This window comes from Cebidichthys violaceus, unplaced genomic scaffold, assembly GCF_023349555.1.
Source record: "Cebidichthys violaceus isolate CVI_PGR_0920_01 unplaced genomic scaffold, fCebVio1.0.p SCAF_29, whole genome shotgun sequence".
In the NCBI taxonomy this organism is placed as follows: Eukaryota; Metazoa; Chordata; class Actinopteri; order Perciformes; family Stichaeidae; genus Cebidichthys; species Cebidichthys violaceus.
The window spans coordinates 2,823,957-2,842,795 of record NW_027176472.1 but is presented as its reverse complement, the minus strand read 5'-3'; the positions used below and the strand labels follow the sequence as shown (position 1 = coordinate 2,842,795).

The window sequence follows — 18,839 nt, the reverse complement described above, 5'->3', positions numbered from 1 at the left end:
GACGTGACAACATTATGTTGTTATTCCTAAAACCTTTATTCATAACTTTAGGCCAATTCATGAAACCTTTAAAAAACTTTCTATCTTGTAGCACAAAGAAAATTAACAACAACAAAAAAAAAAGAAATGAAAAAGTCTTAATTTGAGTCCAAAATGACACATTTTAAGCTTTATATCCAGCTTTCCCACAGTTTCATCTATATGTGCTTGTAGCTCCTGATATCGTTCTGGATATCACATTTCATCAAACTGTCTTTCTTTCTTTTTCTGCTGATTTGCATTCGCTTTGAACTTAAGAATTTTCTAGAATGTCTCAATATGAATCTACATATGTTTTATAATATGTTTCGCCATGTTAACGACTAAATAAAGCCCCTCTGACACAACAACACCACCAACACAGAGGTGTTCCAGGAAACCAGTCAATCACAAGGTATACACAACAACCGACGTATCCCTTCATGACAACAACACAACAACACGCTGACGTCACCGCGTTTGTTTTTTCTCTTTTTTTCCTGAGAGAAGTCACCGGGCCCCACGCTCGCTGCGAGGGTCACCACGTGGAGGTTTACAGTTCACCCAGCGTCTCCCAACGCCTCACGGTTTCCGTGTTTGAGCCGCAGTTTCACCGGCTCTCTCTTTCTGCGTGTCTCTGCCGTGTCAGAGGAGCCTTGGCCCTGAACCGGAGTCGACTCATTCTCCGGCCGCCTCCGATGAAGAAACCAATAAACAGGCTCTCGCTGTGATCCGTGTCACATTGTTTGGCCCACCTGCAACCTGTAAACTCCTCGCCGCGGACTGGATGTTCTCAATTTGTTCCACGAGGAGGCCCTGGCTTATATTAGCCTAAAGGGGGCACTGGAAGAGCATCTGGTGCGAGCGGTAAATACAGCAGCACGCTCGCCGGCTCTGGGTTCGGTTTCAAGTCAATTACCGAGTCCCAGAAAAAAAACAACCACAAGACGGGGAGCAGAACTTCTGTCAAGAGAGCGGGGCAGATCAGGGCACAATGAGGGGGTTTTAGGAGCTCCAACGTTCAGAGTGCTGCTGTGAGAAGAAAAACGAGTCATTTCCAAGAAGTGGGGCGCTCAGTTTGTGTGAAATAACTGGTGAAAAACTGTGACAATAACAGAAATAAACAGTGAAAGCAGAGAAAGAGAACAGACAACACAAGAAAGCAGTGGTGGAAGAAGTATTCAGCTCCTTTACTGAAGTAAAAGTACCGATACAGTTCTGTAAAAATACTGTCCAGAAGTACTATCAGCAAAAATACACAAAACTAATCTACTTGTGCAGCAAAATGTCCGTGATGTCTTATTCTATGTGGCATTAGAGCAGCATGCCGCTCCAGATGGAGCTAGTTTAGTCCAGTGGGTCCCAACCTAGGGGTCGGGCCCCTCTAAAAGGTCACCAGATAAATCTGAGGGGTCATGAGAGGATTAACAAAAGAGGAAAGTAAACTCTTTTTAAAAAAATAAATATTGCCCTCAGGACTTATTCATGTAAATTAACCTCAAATTTGTACTTGAGTAACTGTACTTGGTTACTTTCCACTGAGGACACCACAAAAAAGTTGCTGCACTTCTTGAACAAACCCGAGAAGAGCTTCTCTTTGAGTATCGAACAGTAAAACCTGAATATAACGTGCAGATTTATAAGCCTTCCAGCCCTCTGAACTTTGCCTGCAATTTGTTATTTACGGGATGAAACGACACACACAGTCACGCAGTACCGTTCACACACAAACCAACCTCTCGATGCACAAAATCCCATCTTCTTCTGGTTTGTTCAAAGCGCTGTTCAACAGAGAGACACCTGGTGAACAGGATTACATTTACACACACAGTCTTAACTCAGAGCAGATGACGTGGAGCTGAAGTCAGGAGAAGAAACTGACGAGAAGCAACCAGGGACAATTATTCTGCTCCTAAAGGGACAGTTCACCAAAACAAGCTGTAAACGAGCTGGAAACTAAGAAATCTGTTCAAGGCGTCGTTCTGTCAGCTGCTGTTCTAAATCGTCCTGAACTGTGCCGGGTCAAACAGACAGGAAACACAAAAGCTTTATTTGACTCACTCAGGGTTGTTTTATGTTTTTTTCCGTCATATCAAAGATTAGTAACCTCAACACAGATTTTCAGCCATGCGAGCAACGTTTCAACCCAGTCGGCAGAAAGAAATGTTGGCATTGTAGGTTTCTGCAAACCACGGTATACGTTGAATGTCGACGATTCTGAAGCAAAAATATGTTTCATGAATATATTTATTCTCAGTATCAAGCTTGCAGAAACGCACAATGTCACGTGACAAGTTCATTTCAATTTTATTTGTATTGACCAATATCACAAATTTAACTTGTAAGACTTACCATCTGTACAGCATAAGACATCCTCTGTCCTTTGATAACGTTGTGAAACGACTGGTTTGGTTGAGGAAACAAAAGTACTTGAAAAGATCATATTTTGTGTTTGAGAAATGTAACGTAGTAACATCACGTTGTATCATTGTAACGTAGTAACGTCACGTTGTATCATTGTAACGTAGTAACGTCACGTTGTATCATTGTACCGTAGTAACGTCACGTATCATTGTAACGTAGTAACGTCACATATCATTGTAACGTAGTAACATCACGTTGTATCATTGTAACGTAGTAATGTCACGTTGTGTCATTGTAACGTCGTAACATCACGTTGTATCATTGTAACATAATAACGTCACGTTGTATCATTGTATCATTGTAACGTAGTAACGTCATGTTGTATCATTGTAACGTAGTAACGTCACATATCATTGTAACGTAGTAACATCACGTTGTATCATTGTAACGTAGTAACGTCACGTTGTATCATTGTAACGTAGTAATGTCACGTTGTATCGTTGTAACGTAGTAACGTCACATTGTATCATTGTAACATAATAACGTCACGTTGTATCATTGTAACGTAGTAACGTCACGTTGTATCATTGTAACATAATAACGTCACGTTGTATCATTGTAACGTAGTAACGTCACGTTGTATCATTGTAACATAACAACGTCACGTTGTATCATTGTAACATAATAACGTCACGTTGCATCATTGCAACGTAGTAACGTCACGCAGAAACGTAACACAACGTTGTAATGTTGTAACATAACATGTGAAAGGGACAGTTCACCCCAAAATCAAAAATACATATGTTTAACTGTAGTGCTATTCATCAATCTCTTTTGGTGTGAGTTGCCGAGTGTTGGAGACATTGGCTCTAATGTTCTTTCAGCTTAATGTAGGAACTATTTTCTTTTGACCATAGTTACCACATAAAACTGCTCAAAACAATATCTGTGAAGTATCCTGATTAACCGGGTCATGATTGCTGTTGAATTTATTTATTTTTTGGCGCTTTGAGCATCACAAGCCGAGTGCTATATAGTTGCAACTCACACCACAACAATCTAGATCGATAAATAGCACTACAGGTAGGAGGAAACATTCATCATTTTTAATTTTGGGGTGAACAATATGCTTACTAAACATCAAAACGTTAGCGTCATTTAGCTCACAGGAGCCCTGTGCCTCAGTAAAGTCTCTCAGTCTTGTTAAAGTGACACCTTCCGTTGGAACACACCACTGGGATAGAACATTTATAACTGAATTAAAATACATCGACACTGACTGCTCACCTTTTTAACTGGACAGAAAAAAATAATAATAAACAGCTAGTGGGAGGTTTTCTGTCGCGAAATGTCACAAAGGGATTCAAACGCATTAACACTCATTCAACACAGCAACTTTTGTAACTTTAATTATAGTGGAACCATTCCATTAGTGGACTATGTGACTCATATTTCAAATCGTATAGTAAAAGACGGCCCACCAACACATCTGTCCAGCCAAACCATTAATATATTCTATATTTCCTGCCATCCAAACAAACTTTTTTTTTTCCCCCATTATAAACACATCGGCAGATTTCCGACAGGACGTGTCTCCAAGGCTCACGGTTATGGAAGCAGTGTGACTGGGAACAAATTGACTCTTTATTTCATTGGTCTAACCTCACGGCAGACGCTGTCTCGCTGTGCGGGTTTTTTGTTTTTTTTCTTCGCAGCGTCAGTCACCCTTGTCTGTCTAAACAGCAGCGGTGCAGCCTACACACCCGTCTCGCTCGCTGAGTTCTTCTGGTCGTCGCGTGGTGAAGCCCGGGGGAGGACAGGAGAGCACATTCAAAGACAGGCTGCAGAGGATCTGGAGTTTCACCATTTATTGCATAGAACTGGCAAGATTGTCTCATCAGACAAAGTGAATGCTAATAATTATGAAGAGCAAACAGCAACCTATAGAGTACATGAAGGAGTTCCCTCCAGACGTTCCTGAGAATGGAGCGGAGGAACATCATGAAAACAAGATAACAACATGAAGCCTCTGGTCTCGGCTGTCGAGGACTAGAACGGCTAAACAAAGCAGAACATGAGGAACTAAGAGATAGATTTCATATATGAAAAGGTAGAGAATAGAAACAAACAGCTGATTGTCAAACTAAATAACAACAAAGAGAATGAAAACAATAATAAAACAATAACTGAAATAATAAAGATATATTTAGAAGAATGAGACATCAGGAGGACAAGTGCAGCTTTAAGACTTTAAAACATAAACATCATGAATATATTTATGATTTTTATCTCTAACTGCTCTGTTCCACTGTCACACACACCTTCATTGGTGATATAATCAGATTATCAACAGTGGTAATGAATGGAAACATCCTCTCAGTGAAAGTGTGTGTGAAGGTGTGTATGTGTGTGTTAGTATCAAGATCAGAGAACGACAGCTTTCCTCTGTTCCAGTCCAGATTCACTCTGATCCTCTGGAGCTTCTTCTGCACAAAGAGATCAGTGAGTGGACCTGATGGTGAACATGCTGAGTATTTACCGCTATAGAACCCTATTGTCCATAATCCAGACTGTATGAGTCCCTTCCTCTGGACAGACTCTGCTAACACACCCAGTAACCAGAATGTACTGTCTCCAACCTGGACATCCCAGCTGTGAGTCCCTGAGTTAAATCCCTCAGAGCCCAGAACAGACCAGTGTTTATCAAACCTCTTTGGATTATCAGGAAGCTGCTGTTCCTCTCCTTCTCTCACACTGGTCAGATCTTCAGACAGGATGAGTTCTGGATAAGCAGTATTTGGGTCCAGAATCACAGGAGTGTAGGAGACCATGTCCTTCATCTTGTTCCAGATGTTGTAGGTCAGGTTGCCCAGGTGTTTGGCCTCGTCTATCAGAGCTCCTGAGATCAGCTGTGGATCCTCCAGCAGGGGGCGCTGCTGGACTCTTTCCACTGCAGCCTTGTAGTTGTTCAGGAATGAGACGTCTTCAGCTCTCAGCTCGTCCTCTGTGGCTCTGACTGTGTCTGAAAGAGCTGCTATCTCTCTGCTCAGAGCCTCCATCTTCTCCTTCATCATCTGACTCTTCTGCTCCTCTTCCTCCCTCAGTGCAGCCATCCTGGCCTCCTCTTCCTCCTCTAGAAACTGGTGAAGCTTCTTAAACTGCTCCTTAATCTTCCTCTCTGTGCGTCGGGCCTGGACCTTCATGTGTTTTGCTGTTTGATCAGACTTCACTTTAACTTCTTCAAAAACCTTTAACTTCTCCTTTAAGGGCTCCAGAGTTTCCTGAAGGTTCTTCTTGTGTTGTCGAGCAGCTTCATCGATGGGTCTGAATCTGTGGTCGCTGTGTTTCTCTGAATCTCTGCAGACGACACACACTGGCTGCTGATGGTCCAGACAGAAGAGTTTGAGTTTCTCAGAGTGCAGACTGCAGAGAGGCTCTGAAGCTCTCTGATCTCTCTGCAGTAAGAAGGACTCACACAGGTTCTTTAACACCAGGTTACAAAGTGGTTCTGACTTTGAAGATCTTCTATTACAAACCGGACACTCCTGAGTTGGTTTCTCTCTCCACCAGCTCTTCAGACAGTCTTTACAGAAGCTGTGGCTACATGACAGAAGAACAGGATCTCTAAAGACTTCATGACAGACCGGACAGCAGAGATCCTCCTCTGATCTGGAAGCCATTTTGTCTCTGAGTGAAGCTGAAAACACAGAAAGTACATCAGTCATGGCTCCCCTCCCTCCTCTACTAACTTCTCTGTTTTTAGTCAAACTCACATTCAGTGTGTGGAGCGTCAGCAGGTTGAAGCAGCAGTGTTGTAGTTTTCCTCTTTTCTCTCCTGTAGCTGAACTCTCTCAGATGAAGTTGTTAGTTTGTTCTGAAGGTGAATCTGATCGTCTGTTTTCTGTCTGCGTGTCTCTTTAGTGAGGAAGAAAGACAAACTGTTTTCTGCTTTGTCTCAGGTGAGTCAGGTGAGGGTGGAACTTTGTCACACCTCCTCTGATGAATGTTGTTGGTTCACATGTAACACTGAGGTGTGTCTCAGTCCAAAGTACTGATTCATTGCTGGATATGTGGACTGGTTGAGTGCAGCAGGCTGTTTCAACACTTATACAGTATATATACAAGGTTAAAATACAACTCAGTAAAATCCTTGGAATATTCTGGGAATAGGGGACTGTGGAACATCGAGGGAAAGTCATGGAATATTGTAGATGAGGGGTAGCTTTGAATATCATGGAGCATTGGAACCCTTTATATTGTAGGTCAAGGTTACTCCATCCACCTCTTTTAAACAGTTTGTGGGCGTATCTATCTATCTATCTATCTATCTATCTATCTATCTATCTATCTATCTATCTATCTATCTGTCTGTCTATCTGTCTGTCTGTCTGTCTGTCTGTCTGTCTGTCTGTCTATCTATCTATCTATCTATCTATCTATCTATCTATCTATCTATCTATCTATCTATCTATCTATCTATCCATCCATCCATCCATCCATCCATCCATCCATCCATCCATCCATCCATCCATCCATCCATCTATCTATCCATGTAGCCACTACAAGATGTGTCTCTGGTGGTTTAGGTAACAACATGGCCTCCTCTAGCACCACCTTCAGGCCAAACTTTTCCTTTTTACCCCCTAAATTCACTCAAAGGAGCTAAATTGTCTCTCCAGCTGTCATAGAGTTAAAGACAGTTGGTGCTTTGACTTGCTCGTTGATAATGTGTCTTATAGCCACAATTATCTGCTTATAAAGTCAGTCTGGCACGGTTTTGGCTGAAATTACAACCACAACTTGAAATGGCTGAGAGAAAAACAACAGTGTCCTCTGTTAATGCAGCAGAGATGTATTAGGCTGGGGGGGGGGGGACGTATTTTCACGATTACAGCAAACATAAAGCTGTTACTGAGCCTCCTCTGTGCTGCAGCTACTAGGCCAGTCGCCGTTACTCACGTCCTTTAGCTGTTTAGTTGAATCGACTGGATCGGGTTTGATTTTATACGTGATCCACGACAGCCTCGTATTATCCGATCACTTCTGGTCGTCCGTCACGCCCTCGTACGGAGCTGAGCGGTGAAAGACACAGATTGAGAGAAGAGGAAAGAGACTTGAGAGAGAAACACATCTACCAGAACACCAGCTCTCGTTTCAAACCACCAGAGACCCTCCTCCACTGACAAAACAATCTCCAAATTTGAACCCGAGCTTTCGGGGCTGCTAATTAAGAGCATGGGCTAAACTGAATTTATGACACTGAGCTGGCGCTCCTTGTGGCATCATAACTTAAACTGGCAAAGAGTTTTAGAATCAAAACCAAGGCCCCACTGTCCTCCGGCGAAAGTGAAGGAAAAAAATGTAAACGTGTGTTTTTCACGCGGTCGACTCTGTGTCACCGAGCAGAAGACGCATAAAGGTTGATATAAAGGACAGCATCCGTGGTTTAATCAGTCGCCAAAAAAAACATTTGTTTACGTTCAAGTACCAATCTATAGATGTGTTCATCATTGAGTCGAGGATTTTATGCATCAACCAGCCGCAGTGGTCAGGAACAAATGTTGTTATTATTTATACTACTAGATATATGTAGCACCCAATATTTAAAGCTATGAGGTATGACGAGTATAACAAGCAAGAAAGTCGGCTGAGAGCGGTTGTTGTTTATTTACGCTAGTTACGTTTTTTTTATTTTAGTAAAAACAATTTTTTTGTCAAAATATTTTTGTTATTTTTTTAAAATCTTTTTTTCTCTTTAACAAAGTAGTTTTGTTGTCTTGACCCAACCAATCAGTTCACAACGTTAACCTTTTGTCATTGTGCAGTTTCTGCAAGAGTGATGCGAGGCTGATATTAAACACATTCATGAAACTTTAAGAAACGCTGACATTGAACGCATCTCGAGGTTTGCAGAGATGTAGAATGACAACATTTCTTCTGGGGTTAACGGTTCAATGCTGTGTATTTTAAAGATGTTGTGTTCTGGTGGAGAAACGTTAAATCATTTATTTTTTCAATCATTGGCATCGACACCATAACTTAACCCGGTGTCGATGTGTTGTTATGAGCCAGTGTTTGTCTGTTTCTTTTATTCAAATTTTGATATTTACCCAAATCAAAATATTTCACCCATTAGACGGAACATTTTTTTTTTCAATCAAATTAATTGTAAGTTAAAATGGTGTGCATTAGAGATTTAATACACAGATTATTAATAGTGACAAATAGTGATGTGAGAGTTAATAAAGTAAATTTAGTCATATTTCAGTTTGAATAAATAAAAATCCATTGTTTTGATCCACGACTTTACTGACGCAATGTTTTTTTTTGGTAGCCAAGTTCAAAACATTAAACATAAAAGCACTGCTTATAAAAAGCTTATAAAATCCACATCATCAAAACCCCAAATTTGTAGACAACATAGAGACATGTGACCTCAAAGCTCACTACAGCCCGATAACAACCTGATCTAAAGTACATGTAAGCCTTCAGTGCAGGACCTGAACTCTGGAAACGGAGTACTCCTAAAGTGTGGTATTAATACTTTTACTGAAGTAAAGGATCTGAGTGAGTGTGTGTGTGTGTGTGTGTGTGTGTGTGTGTGTGTGTGTGTGTGTGTGTGTGTGTGTGTGATAGTGAGCTACCCTGACATCACCTGACACCTCTCTCACCCTTTTGTTTGGACAAAGTGGAAGCCTAGAAAAGCTGCTCACTTCAAATGACATAATGCAAAGTTTCTCTTCTTCTAGATGATGATGATGATGATGATGATGATGATGGGGGGGGGGGGTGTATTGGTTTGTGCCATTTTGTGTTACAGCTCCAGTGAGTCATCGCTGGAAAGAGGGGAGGAAGACTTTGAGAAGAAATATTGCTGTTAAATGAGTTTGGACAGCATGACGTCACGCGGTAATTAAAACAGCTCTTCTGGAATTCCGTTTCCAATTCCTGCGCTCAGGTTTGTTGGAGGGTTTTCTCGCGCACCTGCAGGTTGGTGTGTGAGCGAAATATTTTCACTGGACGGAGTTCAAACTTTGAAGGGAAAGAGGGGGGGGGGGGGGGGGCATTACGCCATTCTTGCCTCTCATGGAAAAAAAAAGAGAAAAAAAAAGTGGGATTTAAAGAAGTTTCTTACAAGATATCCAGCAGAATCGTGGAGAGTTTAAACGCGAGTCCACTTCTCCTCCTCAGCCTCTTTTTCTTTGGATTCCTGCTCTCCGCGCACAGGCAGGATCTCTGCAGCACTATGGTTCTTACATATGACGGATGGGGGGATACGGGTTTGCAGGATTTCTTTCTTCAACTTATAAAGCCCAGTCGTAGTCCACGTCTTTGCCTTTACAACCTCGCATATGTCTACAGCGGTTTGCGGACGGGAGACGCGCTTTTTATTCATTTCACCTCTGGCAGAGCGCAGAGTACACTCAGAGGATGAAAGACTCGGACCGAACAGGACTTTCTTTCTTGAACCACGCAGGTCAGTTCATTCGGCGCTTTATTACGATGACGGCCTGGCAAGAGGCAAAAGGGCTTTAGGATGAAAGTTGTGAAGCGTCTCTCTCTTCTGCTGAGCTGCTGGACTCTCATTTACCTGCATCCCGTCCTCGGTTCGCTCAGCCGCACCAGACCGACCGAGCACCACCAGCACCACCAGCACCAGCACCGCCACCGGCTTGGAGAGGCAGCGGAGCGCGCGGCAGGCGGCGGGGAAGGAGAGCAAGCCCACGGAAGAACCGGCAGAGGAATCGGTGGGTCGTCACCGGCGGCCGCGAGCAGGCAACCGGTGACCGCTCCTGGGACGTGGAAACCGTCACCGGTGAGCCCGGCGAGGATTACGCGGATCCGCGCAGAGCCTCCGTTAATCAACGGCGAGACGACTGTTATTAAAAGCAAACTTACTGCGTCTTCCGTGCCGGTGAACCGGGCACAGCTGCAGCAGCAACAGCGGGACCGACCGGTCAGCTTAGGGCGCAAAGAGGCCGTGCGCTCCTGGCTGCCCGGCGGGGACGCTCTAATCAAAGCGCACGCTCCCGCGGCTTTTAGCGCACATGCAGCAGGGAAGGGAGTCGGGACTGCGGCTGCTGGGGGTGGAGGTGTCGGCTCACCGGGGAAAAAACCGGGGAAAGTTGCTTCCAGAGCGAGCGCAGCTGCTCCGGTGCGCACGGGACCTCCCCAGAGAGCCATCCGTGCGCAAAAGCAGCAGCAGCAGCAGCAGCAGCAGCAGCTTAACGCGGGTCCGCTGGCGCAGCGGGGAGTCAGCAGCAAGGCCCACAAACTGAGCGACCGGGAAGCGCATCAGAGACAGCCGCTGGTTATTCCTCACGACTACATGCTGTCGCTTTACTGGTCTCTGTCCACCGGGGACCTGAACAGCAGCGCGCTGCACGAAGCGGGTCTGGCCAACACCATCACCAGCTTCGTGGATAAAGGACAAGGTACAACCTCCTCTCCTCTCATGTTCTGACAGCAGGTTCTGGAGATGTTAGACTCTTTAATTTACACATTTTTGTCGGTTTATTCGGATTCATTGAGCAATTTGTGTCTCTAAAATCACCTTAAATGTCCAACTTTCACTGAACACAAATGTTATTCTTGCAAGGAACTGATTGAATGTTACTCATTGTGATACATATGTATTCTTCATATCTCTCTGTGCTTCTCATATATTATCTTTAAATATCTCTCATTTGGAATATCAGTGGTGAAAGCTCTTCCTTCATGCTGCTTTACATGAACACATGTGATGGTGTGAGGGCTAAATCACCTCATGATCATTTGTCCTCGGGTTTGAAACATGTTGCTTATTTCTCAGAAGAGGAAATAGACCAGAGAAGGGACACAACAGGAGGAGAGAGGAGAGAGCTGAGCGAGAGGATGTGAAGGTTGTGAACGAGGAGGAGGGTTTCTGGGTGATGTCTGGGCTGTGTGGAGAGGAGACTCTGGGGTCAAACACCCGTCTGGAGGTCACTAGAGGAGGCCGGCGCAGGAAGCAGGGCTGTAAATTGTCTGAATCGTAGACGACGTCTGTGTCGGGGAGTCCGTGAGGTAAGAGAGTTGGAGCATCTGGAAGTGGAGTCGAGCGAGGGGAACGGTGGGAAAAGAGACGACTCTGTTACTCACAACTGCGCTGGAACTGACTTCAAAGCTGCTGCGAGCTGAGTGAGCCATCGCTCAGCAAAATGTCATTGATGGCAATCTGTAGGCTAAGTATGTACGTAGCTGGAGCCAGTTAGCTTAGCATAATGACTGGAAACAAGGGGGAACAGCTTGCTCTGTTCAAAGGCAACAAAACCCCACCAGTAACACTCGTAACGTATCAATGAGTGAACTTTACGTCTCTTTGTTCCATTTTTGTATCCATGCCAAACCAAAGTGTACAAACATCAGTTTGTTATTTTATGTTCATGATCAGACTTAATGTTTTCACTCTTCACTTTTAACGATCAATAACATGTTAGTGAGCTGTAGAGGTGCTGCCAGGTGGATGTTGTGCTATCAGGCTAGCTGTTTCCCTCCGTTTCCAGTCTTTATGCTAAGCTAAGAAGCTGCTTTCCACGGCTTCATCATATTTTCCAAATTTGCTGAAAATTTGCTGAGTTTTTGACTCAGTTCTTCCCCTGAACTTTCATCTTGTATGCTTCTTATTCAGTCATGAATATGTCATATTATGGATTGGGCCGAGGGCACCCTGAACATGTACGTGTGTATTTATTTATACTTACATATTTATGTGTGTGTGTGTGTGTGTGTGTGCAGTTGCGTTATGGTTTCTGTGTGTTTCTAGCCATCTGGTCATTCACTGGCAGCACTGCTGCTGTCAGTGATATACGGCCTCAGGAGGGTAAATAAACACTCCTCGCAGCCACAAGTAGGGTGGCCCCCCTGTGTAATGTTGTCTTTACGGTGTAAAACTGTTTAAAACAATGTTTAAATGACCAGAGTTTAATATTTCTAGCCCGGCTAAAGGTTTACATTTCAAGCACTTAATGTACTTTTAATTTGGGCTTTATTTGTGTAGCGTGTCCTCAGCAAATCGCCGGTGACCTCCTCCGCATGGTGAGGGGGTGAGCGAAAGGTGTAACTGATGGCCTGACACATCTCTTCCCCCCTCACTCGTTCACATTAACTCACTTCCCCTTTCCTTTCTTTGCCTTTCTACCGCTCGTATATTTTGTCACGTGTTTCTCGGATGGTTTTCATGCTTTCGGATCAGTCGAAGAAGGAAAGAAAGCAGAGACGAAATGAATCAGGGAGGACGGAAGGAAAGTACAGGAATATTATTTTGTTCACATATCAATGAGGGTAGGCTGAATAACAGAAACACATAAACGTAACTAAGTTGTTTCCTGTGAAGCCGAGGTTTATAGTCAAAACACTGTCTGCATGTAACGAGCAGAAATTCACATTCAAGTCACCGGACTTTTGTATGAAAACGCACCAAAAATGAGGACTGACTTTTTCGTAAGATATCACACAAACCGTCGTTTGAGGATAGAAAAACAGAAATTTTACTATGAAGAGACCAGCTCTGCTGCAGCATTGTTTTCCACCTCCTCCACCAGCCTCCACCTCATGACTTTGCATCCTTCTTTACAAGCAAGGTGAAAGTGGCCACTTAACAGAACCAACCGACTGCAATGCCCGCCCACCGACTGAGGGTGCATCAAGCAAGAAGGGACGTTTGAGTCCTACATCACTGAGCGGCCATTCCAAGCGGTACGGCAAGGAGAACAGTCCAAGCGTCACTTTCTTTCCACCGGGGTACCACAAGGATCTGTGCCTGGTCCCCTACTCTTCTCAATGTACCTTCTTACCACTGCTACGCTGATGATACCCAGCTCTATCTCTCCAGACCAGGAGGCAACCTCCGGTCAAACACAAGAGACAAATGCAGCACCGTCGACCCCAATTTTTTAAAACACAAAACTCTCACCTTCACTCCTGGAACCTCCTTCTGTCAGGGCTGCCGGCATGCACAACTTGTGTAAATAGTTTAAAATGTGGCATCAACCAACCAAAAATAGCTCGTCACTCAACTTTTCATTGCCCTCCACTGGTTCCCTGTTTGCTTCTTGCATTCAGTTCAAGTCACCAATGCTTTCCGATAGAGTGGCCACTAGCGCGCCTTCTCGTTCACTACGTTCTGCAAATGAGCGAGCGCTACCTCCACAGAGAGGAAGGAAAGTCTCAATCTAAACTTGTCTCCCGAACAAGTTGCCAAAACTCGATTCAGTCATCAAGAAATACCCCTTCCCAGAGTACTTCCTCAGCTAATACGCTCGTTCTCTCTCCATCTCTTCACACTTGCTCTTTCTCAAAATAATAAGAAAATAAAAGTTAGATGCTAGTTACTTCATGCCTTGTGCCGAGAGCATAATTAACGGAGTTCTGAGACATTTCTATTCAAAGGCTTCTCCTTTATCTACTGTTCTATTGAACCTCATTTGCAAAATTCCTCATGAATGTAGGATTTACTGCAGGACTGTTGTATTCGATGATAAACTGGTAACCGAGTGCACATACTGATCACTTAATAATTCCAGTTTGACTTTAAAATGAACCCTGAACAGTTGATCTGAACTTACACTTTCATCCTTTGTTTTATAAACTACGTGACTCTCAGTTTGAGCTTTAATCAGATCTTCCACAGAGAAGTGCCAGGATGTGTGTGTGTGTGTGTGTGTGTGTGTGTGTGTGTGTGTGTGTGTGTGTGTGTGTGAGTGTTGTTGATGGTTTGTTTCCTCTACAGCAGATGCTGGTTAACTGTCTATCGGCAGTTAAATAGCTGCAGGTCCATAATAACAGGCCTGTTTACAGTCCGATGTGGTCTCCCTGTCTGGTTCTAATGTACTTTTCAATGCATGCTTAAGTCCTGGATGGGAAGGAGAGGGGGATAACGTGAGAAGAAGCGAGCAGAGTGGGGAGATCTGCTGCTGCTGCTGCTGTGTGTGTGTGTGTGTGTGTGTGTGTGTGTGTGTGTGTGTGTGTGTACTTTAGTGGATTTCATTGCTGGATTCCATTTAGACATGGAAGTTCACTGGTTTTCCTCACCGACAACAAATGAAAACATTACACACCATTCAGTTCTTTCCTGCTGATGTTTGTGTGCCTATGTGTTTACATATGTGTGTGTGTGTGTGTGTGTGTGTGTGTGTGTGTGTGTGTGTGTGTGTGTGTGTGTAAGCGTCTACCTACAGAGGACTATTAGCATGCTGTAAGGAAATGTGTAAATATTTTCTGTTATTCTTGCCCTTGACTGTGTTTTTTTTACTTGTGGTGTGTGTGTGTGCATTAGAGCTACAACCAACTACCACATTTACCACAGCCCAAGGTGAAGTTTTCAAACGTCCCAAACCAAAATATAGTCATCATGTATGACAAAGAAAAGCATGAACTCATCCTCATCTGAGGATCTGGAACCAGTACATGTTTTGAAAAAGTTTTGCTTGAGAAGGAATAAAAATTTGCAGATTCATTTTCTGTTGATTGACTAATCTTTGCAGTCGTTGTATGAGTATGTCTATCTGTTTGCACCTTCACTCTTTATGTGTGTTCATGTAAATCGTGTGGTTGTCTGTCCATCAGTTGGAACTCTTACGTCTGTGTCTTTGTCCTCCCTCACAGACGAGCGTGGGCCACAGCTCAGACGGCAGAGGTACCACTTCAACGTCAGCTCTCTGGAACGAGACGGGCTCCTGGGGGCCGAGCTACGCATCCTGAGGAAGCGCCTGTCTGACCCCCGCAGGGCATCAATGGGATCCACAGCCGCCGACGGAGGCGGTGGAGGAATCTCGTCCCCGTGCCTGAAGCTGTACACCTGCGCTTCAGGTAAACAACTGGCTGTGCTGGTCCAGACGAAGACCACGGAGGATCTGCTCGGCGGAGGCGGTTTCGGCGGCAAATGGGAAGTGTTTGACGTGTGGAAAATCTTCAAGGGCTTCAAAAACCAGCAGAACCAGCACTCCCAGCAGCTGTGCTTTGACCTCGAGGCCCTGGAGCACAGAGGCGGTCGCCCCGTGGATCTGCGCGCTCTGGGGTTCGCCCGACCCGGCAGGACCAACAAGGAAAAGGCATTCTTCCTGGCGTTTGGCAAAAGCAAGAAGCGCGACCTTTTCTACAACGAGATCAAAGCGCGGTCAGGCCATGACAACAAAACCGTCTACGAATACCTGTTCACCCAGCGGCGAATGCGCCGAGCTCCTGCTTCGAGGGTGGCTAAAAAACCTCTGCAGCAGCCGCTGCCGCCGCTGCAGACCCTCCCCCAACACCAGGTGGTGAAGATGCAGACGAGGCCGCGGTGTCACCGGAGACGACTCCACGTGAACTTCAAAGAGATGGGCTGGGACGACTGGATCATCGCGCCGCTGGAGTACGAGGCCTTTCACTGCGACGGCATCTGCGACTTCCCCATTCGCTCGCACCTGGAGCCCACCAACCACGCCATCATACAGACCCTGATGAACTCAATGGACCCGGAGTCGACGCCGCCCACCTGCTGCGTCCCGACTCGACTCAGCCCAATCAGCATCCTCTACATCGACTCGGCCAATAACGTCGTCTACAAGCAGTATGAGGACATGGTGGTGGAGTCGTGTGGCTGCAGGTAGCAAAGGAAGGTGGGACAAAGAGCCAGACAGAAAGAAAGACATTTCCTTTCCTCCACTTTTGAGGGAAGACAGACATGTTTGATCAAAGCGGCTCTTGTTTCAGCTGATTGTGACCGAACTCACTGCTATGCAACAGACTTTACTCTTCAGACTCAAGTGGACTATCAGACTGCATACCAAAAAGACTGCTAGACACTGTTAAAGACTAAACAGAGAACGATGAACTAGTGGGGGTGATGCTCTTTAACAACCACTCTCTAAAACTTAAGTATGACGTTGATGGCGATGAGGAAGATGCAGCCGAGAGAAGCCAAAAACCAACCAGAGACACTTTTTGGATTAAAGTTCTGGTCTCATATTAGACTAAAACAGATTGTAACTGCTTTTGTTTGCTCTCTTCAGATTTGTATCTGTGTTCTGATTGGTGTAAAAAGTTTGTGTGTAACAGAAATGCTATTGAAACATTAGAGAATTATACTCAAAAATGCCCTTTTGTCCAGCACTTATCTGCCATTGTGCCTTTGTCCATTCAGATGCATCAATGAAGAGTAATTTGTGAGTCTTGTCCAAGACGTTTTTTATGAAGCATGCAAAGAATTTCTGATGTATAAATACAGGCCAGTGATGAAGTGCAAATTTGACCTGTTCCAAATGTGGGAAAGTTGCATAAACTACTCTTCAATAAAAAATGTCTAATTGTCCGAGCTCCAAACTCCTATCAGTCCGAAACCTCTGCCCCCCAGACTCTGTAGACTAAACTATCAAAGGAATTCACAAGACTCTCAGAAGCCAAATCACAATTTAAACCCGAGAGTGACTGTTTGGTTTGGTTTGAAGTGTTTTTGAGGTCATTTTTTAAAACGCTGCGAGTTTGGTGGACAGTTCCAAGAAGTTCCAAGAAGTTGGTTTTTGGTCTCAATTCTTATGCTTGATCATATCAAGCTTGTTATTAGGGACGTGAAGTAACTTGCTGTTTCATCAGTCAGAAGAAGTGGTTGCATCTTCGGTTCTGTTTATTAGATACGCAACTGTCTGAGTGACATGCCATGGGAGCTAGCCAGAAGCTCTAATATAAATTAAACCAAAGGGGAAAGAGAAATAAGATAGAGACAGGACAGGTCTAAAATCTGTGCAAAACTTCTGACCATTTAATCCCAAAAACCAATTACATCTCTCTTTCAGAACTACACTCTAGATATAATTAATCAACATTTTGTACACCGTGTCATTCCAACGTAGAGACACCAACTTTTTCTTGAGAGACAGGACCCTTTTTCCCTGGACACAGTCCATTTCAAATACACCAACAGACTCCTGAAGTCCCATCAGACACAACCTCACGTCCTGTTTGTGGACCCTGACCTGCAGGTTGAGGCCGTGATCTGACGTTTTAGCAGCCTAGGGCGGATTTTTTTTTTTCTTCAATGAGAGTGAAGCTTTAAGTTTGGGGAAAAGTGCCCGACGTCATTAACGTTTTTATTCTCATTGTGGTGACTTGACACCTGGAACTATATGACTTTACCAACCGTGGTTACCATGATCTGAACAGAAAACAGCAGGAGGCACATTAGTGCGGTATTTGAGTTTAAGTTGATTATGTAAATTGATTTCATTGAATTCCTAACTGTAGATAGTGAACAGTTCGCTAACTGCCAAACTGCCAAAAAACTGATCTTTCTGAATAGGCGTCTTCAAAGAAGTCTCCCGTTTTCAAACTACAAATCGCACTAAAACTCTTTTTTCAAAAAAACCTGACAATCCATAAAGCCGTACAGACAAATACAGCTTTACTGTTGCTATGTAACACATACAGAAAACAGCAGCAGGACTTCTCTGTCTGTGTTTCAGAGAGTCACCTGTCTGCCTGCCCCTTGTAAAGCTCCCCAACCATTGGCCGGAGCCATCTGCACCGAGCGAATGGCTTGTTTCTCTTGGAGACGGAGTGATGTAAGCATTTCCTTTAATCAAAGTGAAGGCATGCCGGTGGTATTACCCCCCCCCCCCCAAACCTGAACTGACAAGGCAAAGGTGGGGAGAGGCTGAGCGGACTGGACTTAAACAACTTTAAAGAATGCAGCTGTTAGCTCCAAACCAGGAGTCTTGGATTAAAAAAATGACAACGTGCAGAGCCTTTGAGGAAGTTTTTGAATAGATGTATAAAGACAGACAGGAGCTTGGGAAAACCAGCACTGTTCCGGTTCTGTTTTAATCTAGAGCTACTCATTTCTCTTCAGGACACAAGTTGAGTTTGGGAAGCACTTGTTGCAACCAGGAGGTGAAAAAGCCTTTTTTTTAACATTAACAAAAAATAAAAACATTTTTTTTTAAATTATACTGCTGAAGCAGTTTTCTTTATCCCTTCTAGAGATGTACAACTTCAGATTTATACTTTGTTTATGTTGGCTTTGAATCAAATGATAAATATGTTTGTTTAAAGCCGGTGATTTATTGCGCTTGTGATTTGTGTGTTGGTTAACAATCAGCTCATTCTTTTTAGGGAAGGAACCCATTCACTCAGACTTGACAGACCCAAATTTAGCTGTGTACAACAAATGCCAGTTACAGATAAGAAGTACTCGCAGTGTTATCTTTTTCTCAGCCTGAGACCCACTTTCACAAACCAAGGTCAAACCGATGTCCATGTGAACTTATTGCTTACTTTAGTATGTTTTTAAAAACATAACTTATTCAGAAAGATATGAGCTTTGCCATATAGATAAAACATTGGTACATTTCAAGTCCTTTTACTTTTGTATGACAAAGGCATGCTTAAAGTTCCGTGAGACTTTGAGCTAAATGCAAATATTGGCAAAATGATAAAGCTAACATGCTGATGCTAAGCAGGTATAA

At 43.9% G+C, this 18,839-nt stretch overlaps 2 protein-coding genes across 2 annotated transcripts; one reads left to right on the top strand and one right to left on the bottom strand.

Annotated features, from left to right (window-relative positions):
• Positions 1-4,235: 4,235 nt before the first annotated feature.
• Positions 4,236-6,278, bottom strand: LOC137880704 (nuclear factor 7, brain-like). The gene is made up of 2 exons (XM_068722212.1): positions 6,156-6,278; positions 4,236-6,079 (listed from the first exon to the last, which is right to left on the bottom strand). The coding sequence occupies exon 2, from the start codon at positions 6,060-6,062 to the stop codon at positions 4,674-4,676; it is 1,389 nt and encodes a 462-aa protein (XP_068578313.1). The 5' UTR covers positions 6,063-6,079; positions 6,156-6,278; the 3' UTR covers positions 4,236-4,673.
• A 3,213-nt stretch (positions 6,279-9,491) lies between these two features.
• Positions 9,492-16,694, top strand: gdf5 (growth differentiation factor 5). The gene is made up of 2 exons (XM_068722317.1): positions 9,492-10,817; positions 15,007-16,694. Exons 1-2 carry the CDS (start codon positions 9,920-9,922, stop codon positions 15,987-15,989), a joined length of 1,881 nt encoding a protein of 626 aa, XP_068578418.1. The 5' UTR covers positions 9,492-9,919; the 3' UTR covers positions 15,990-16,694.
• The last annotated feature ends 2,145 nt before the right edge of the window (positions 16,695-18,839 follow it).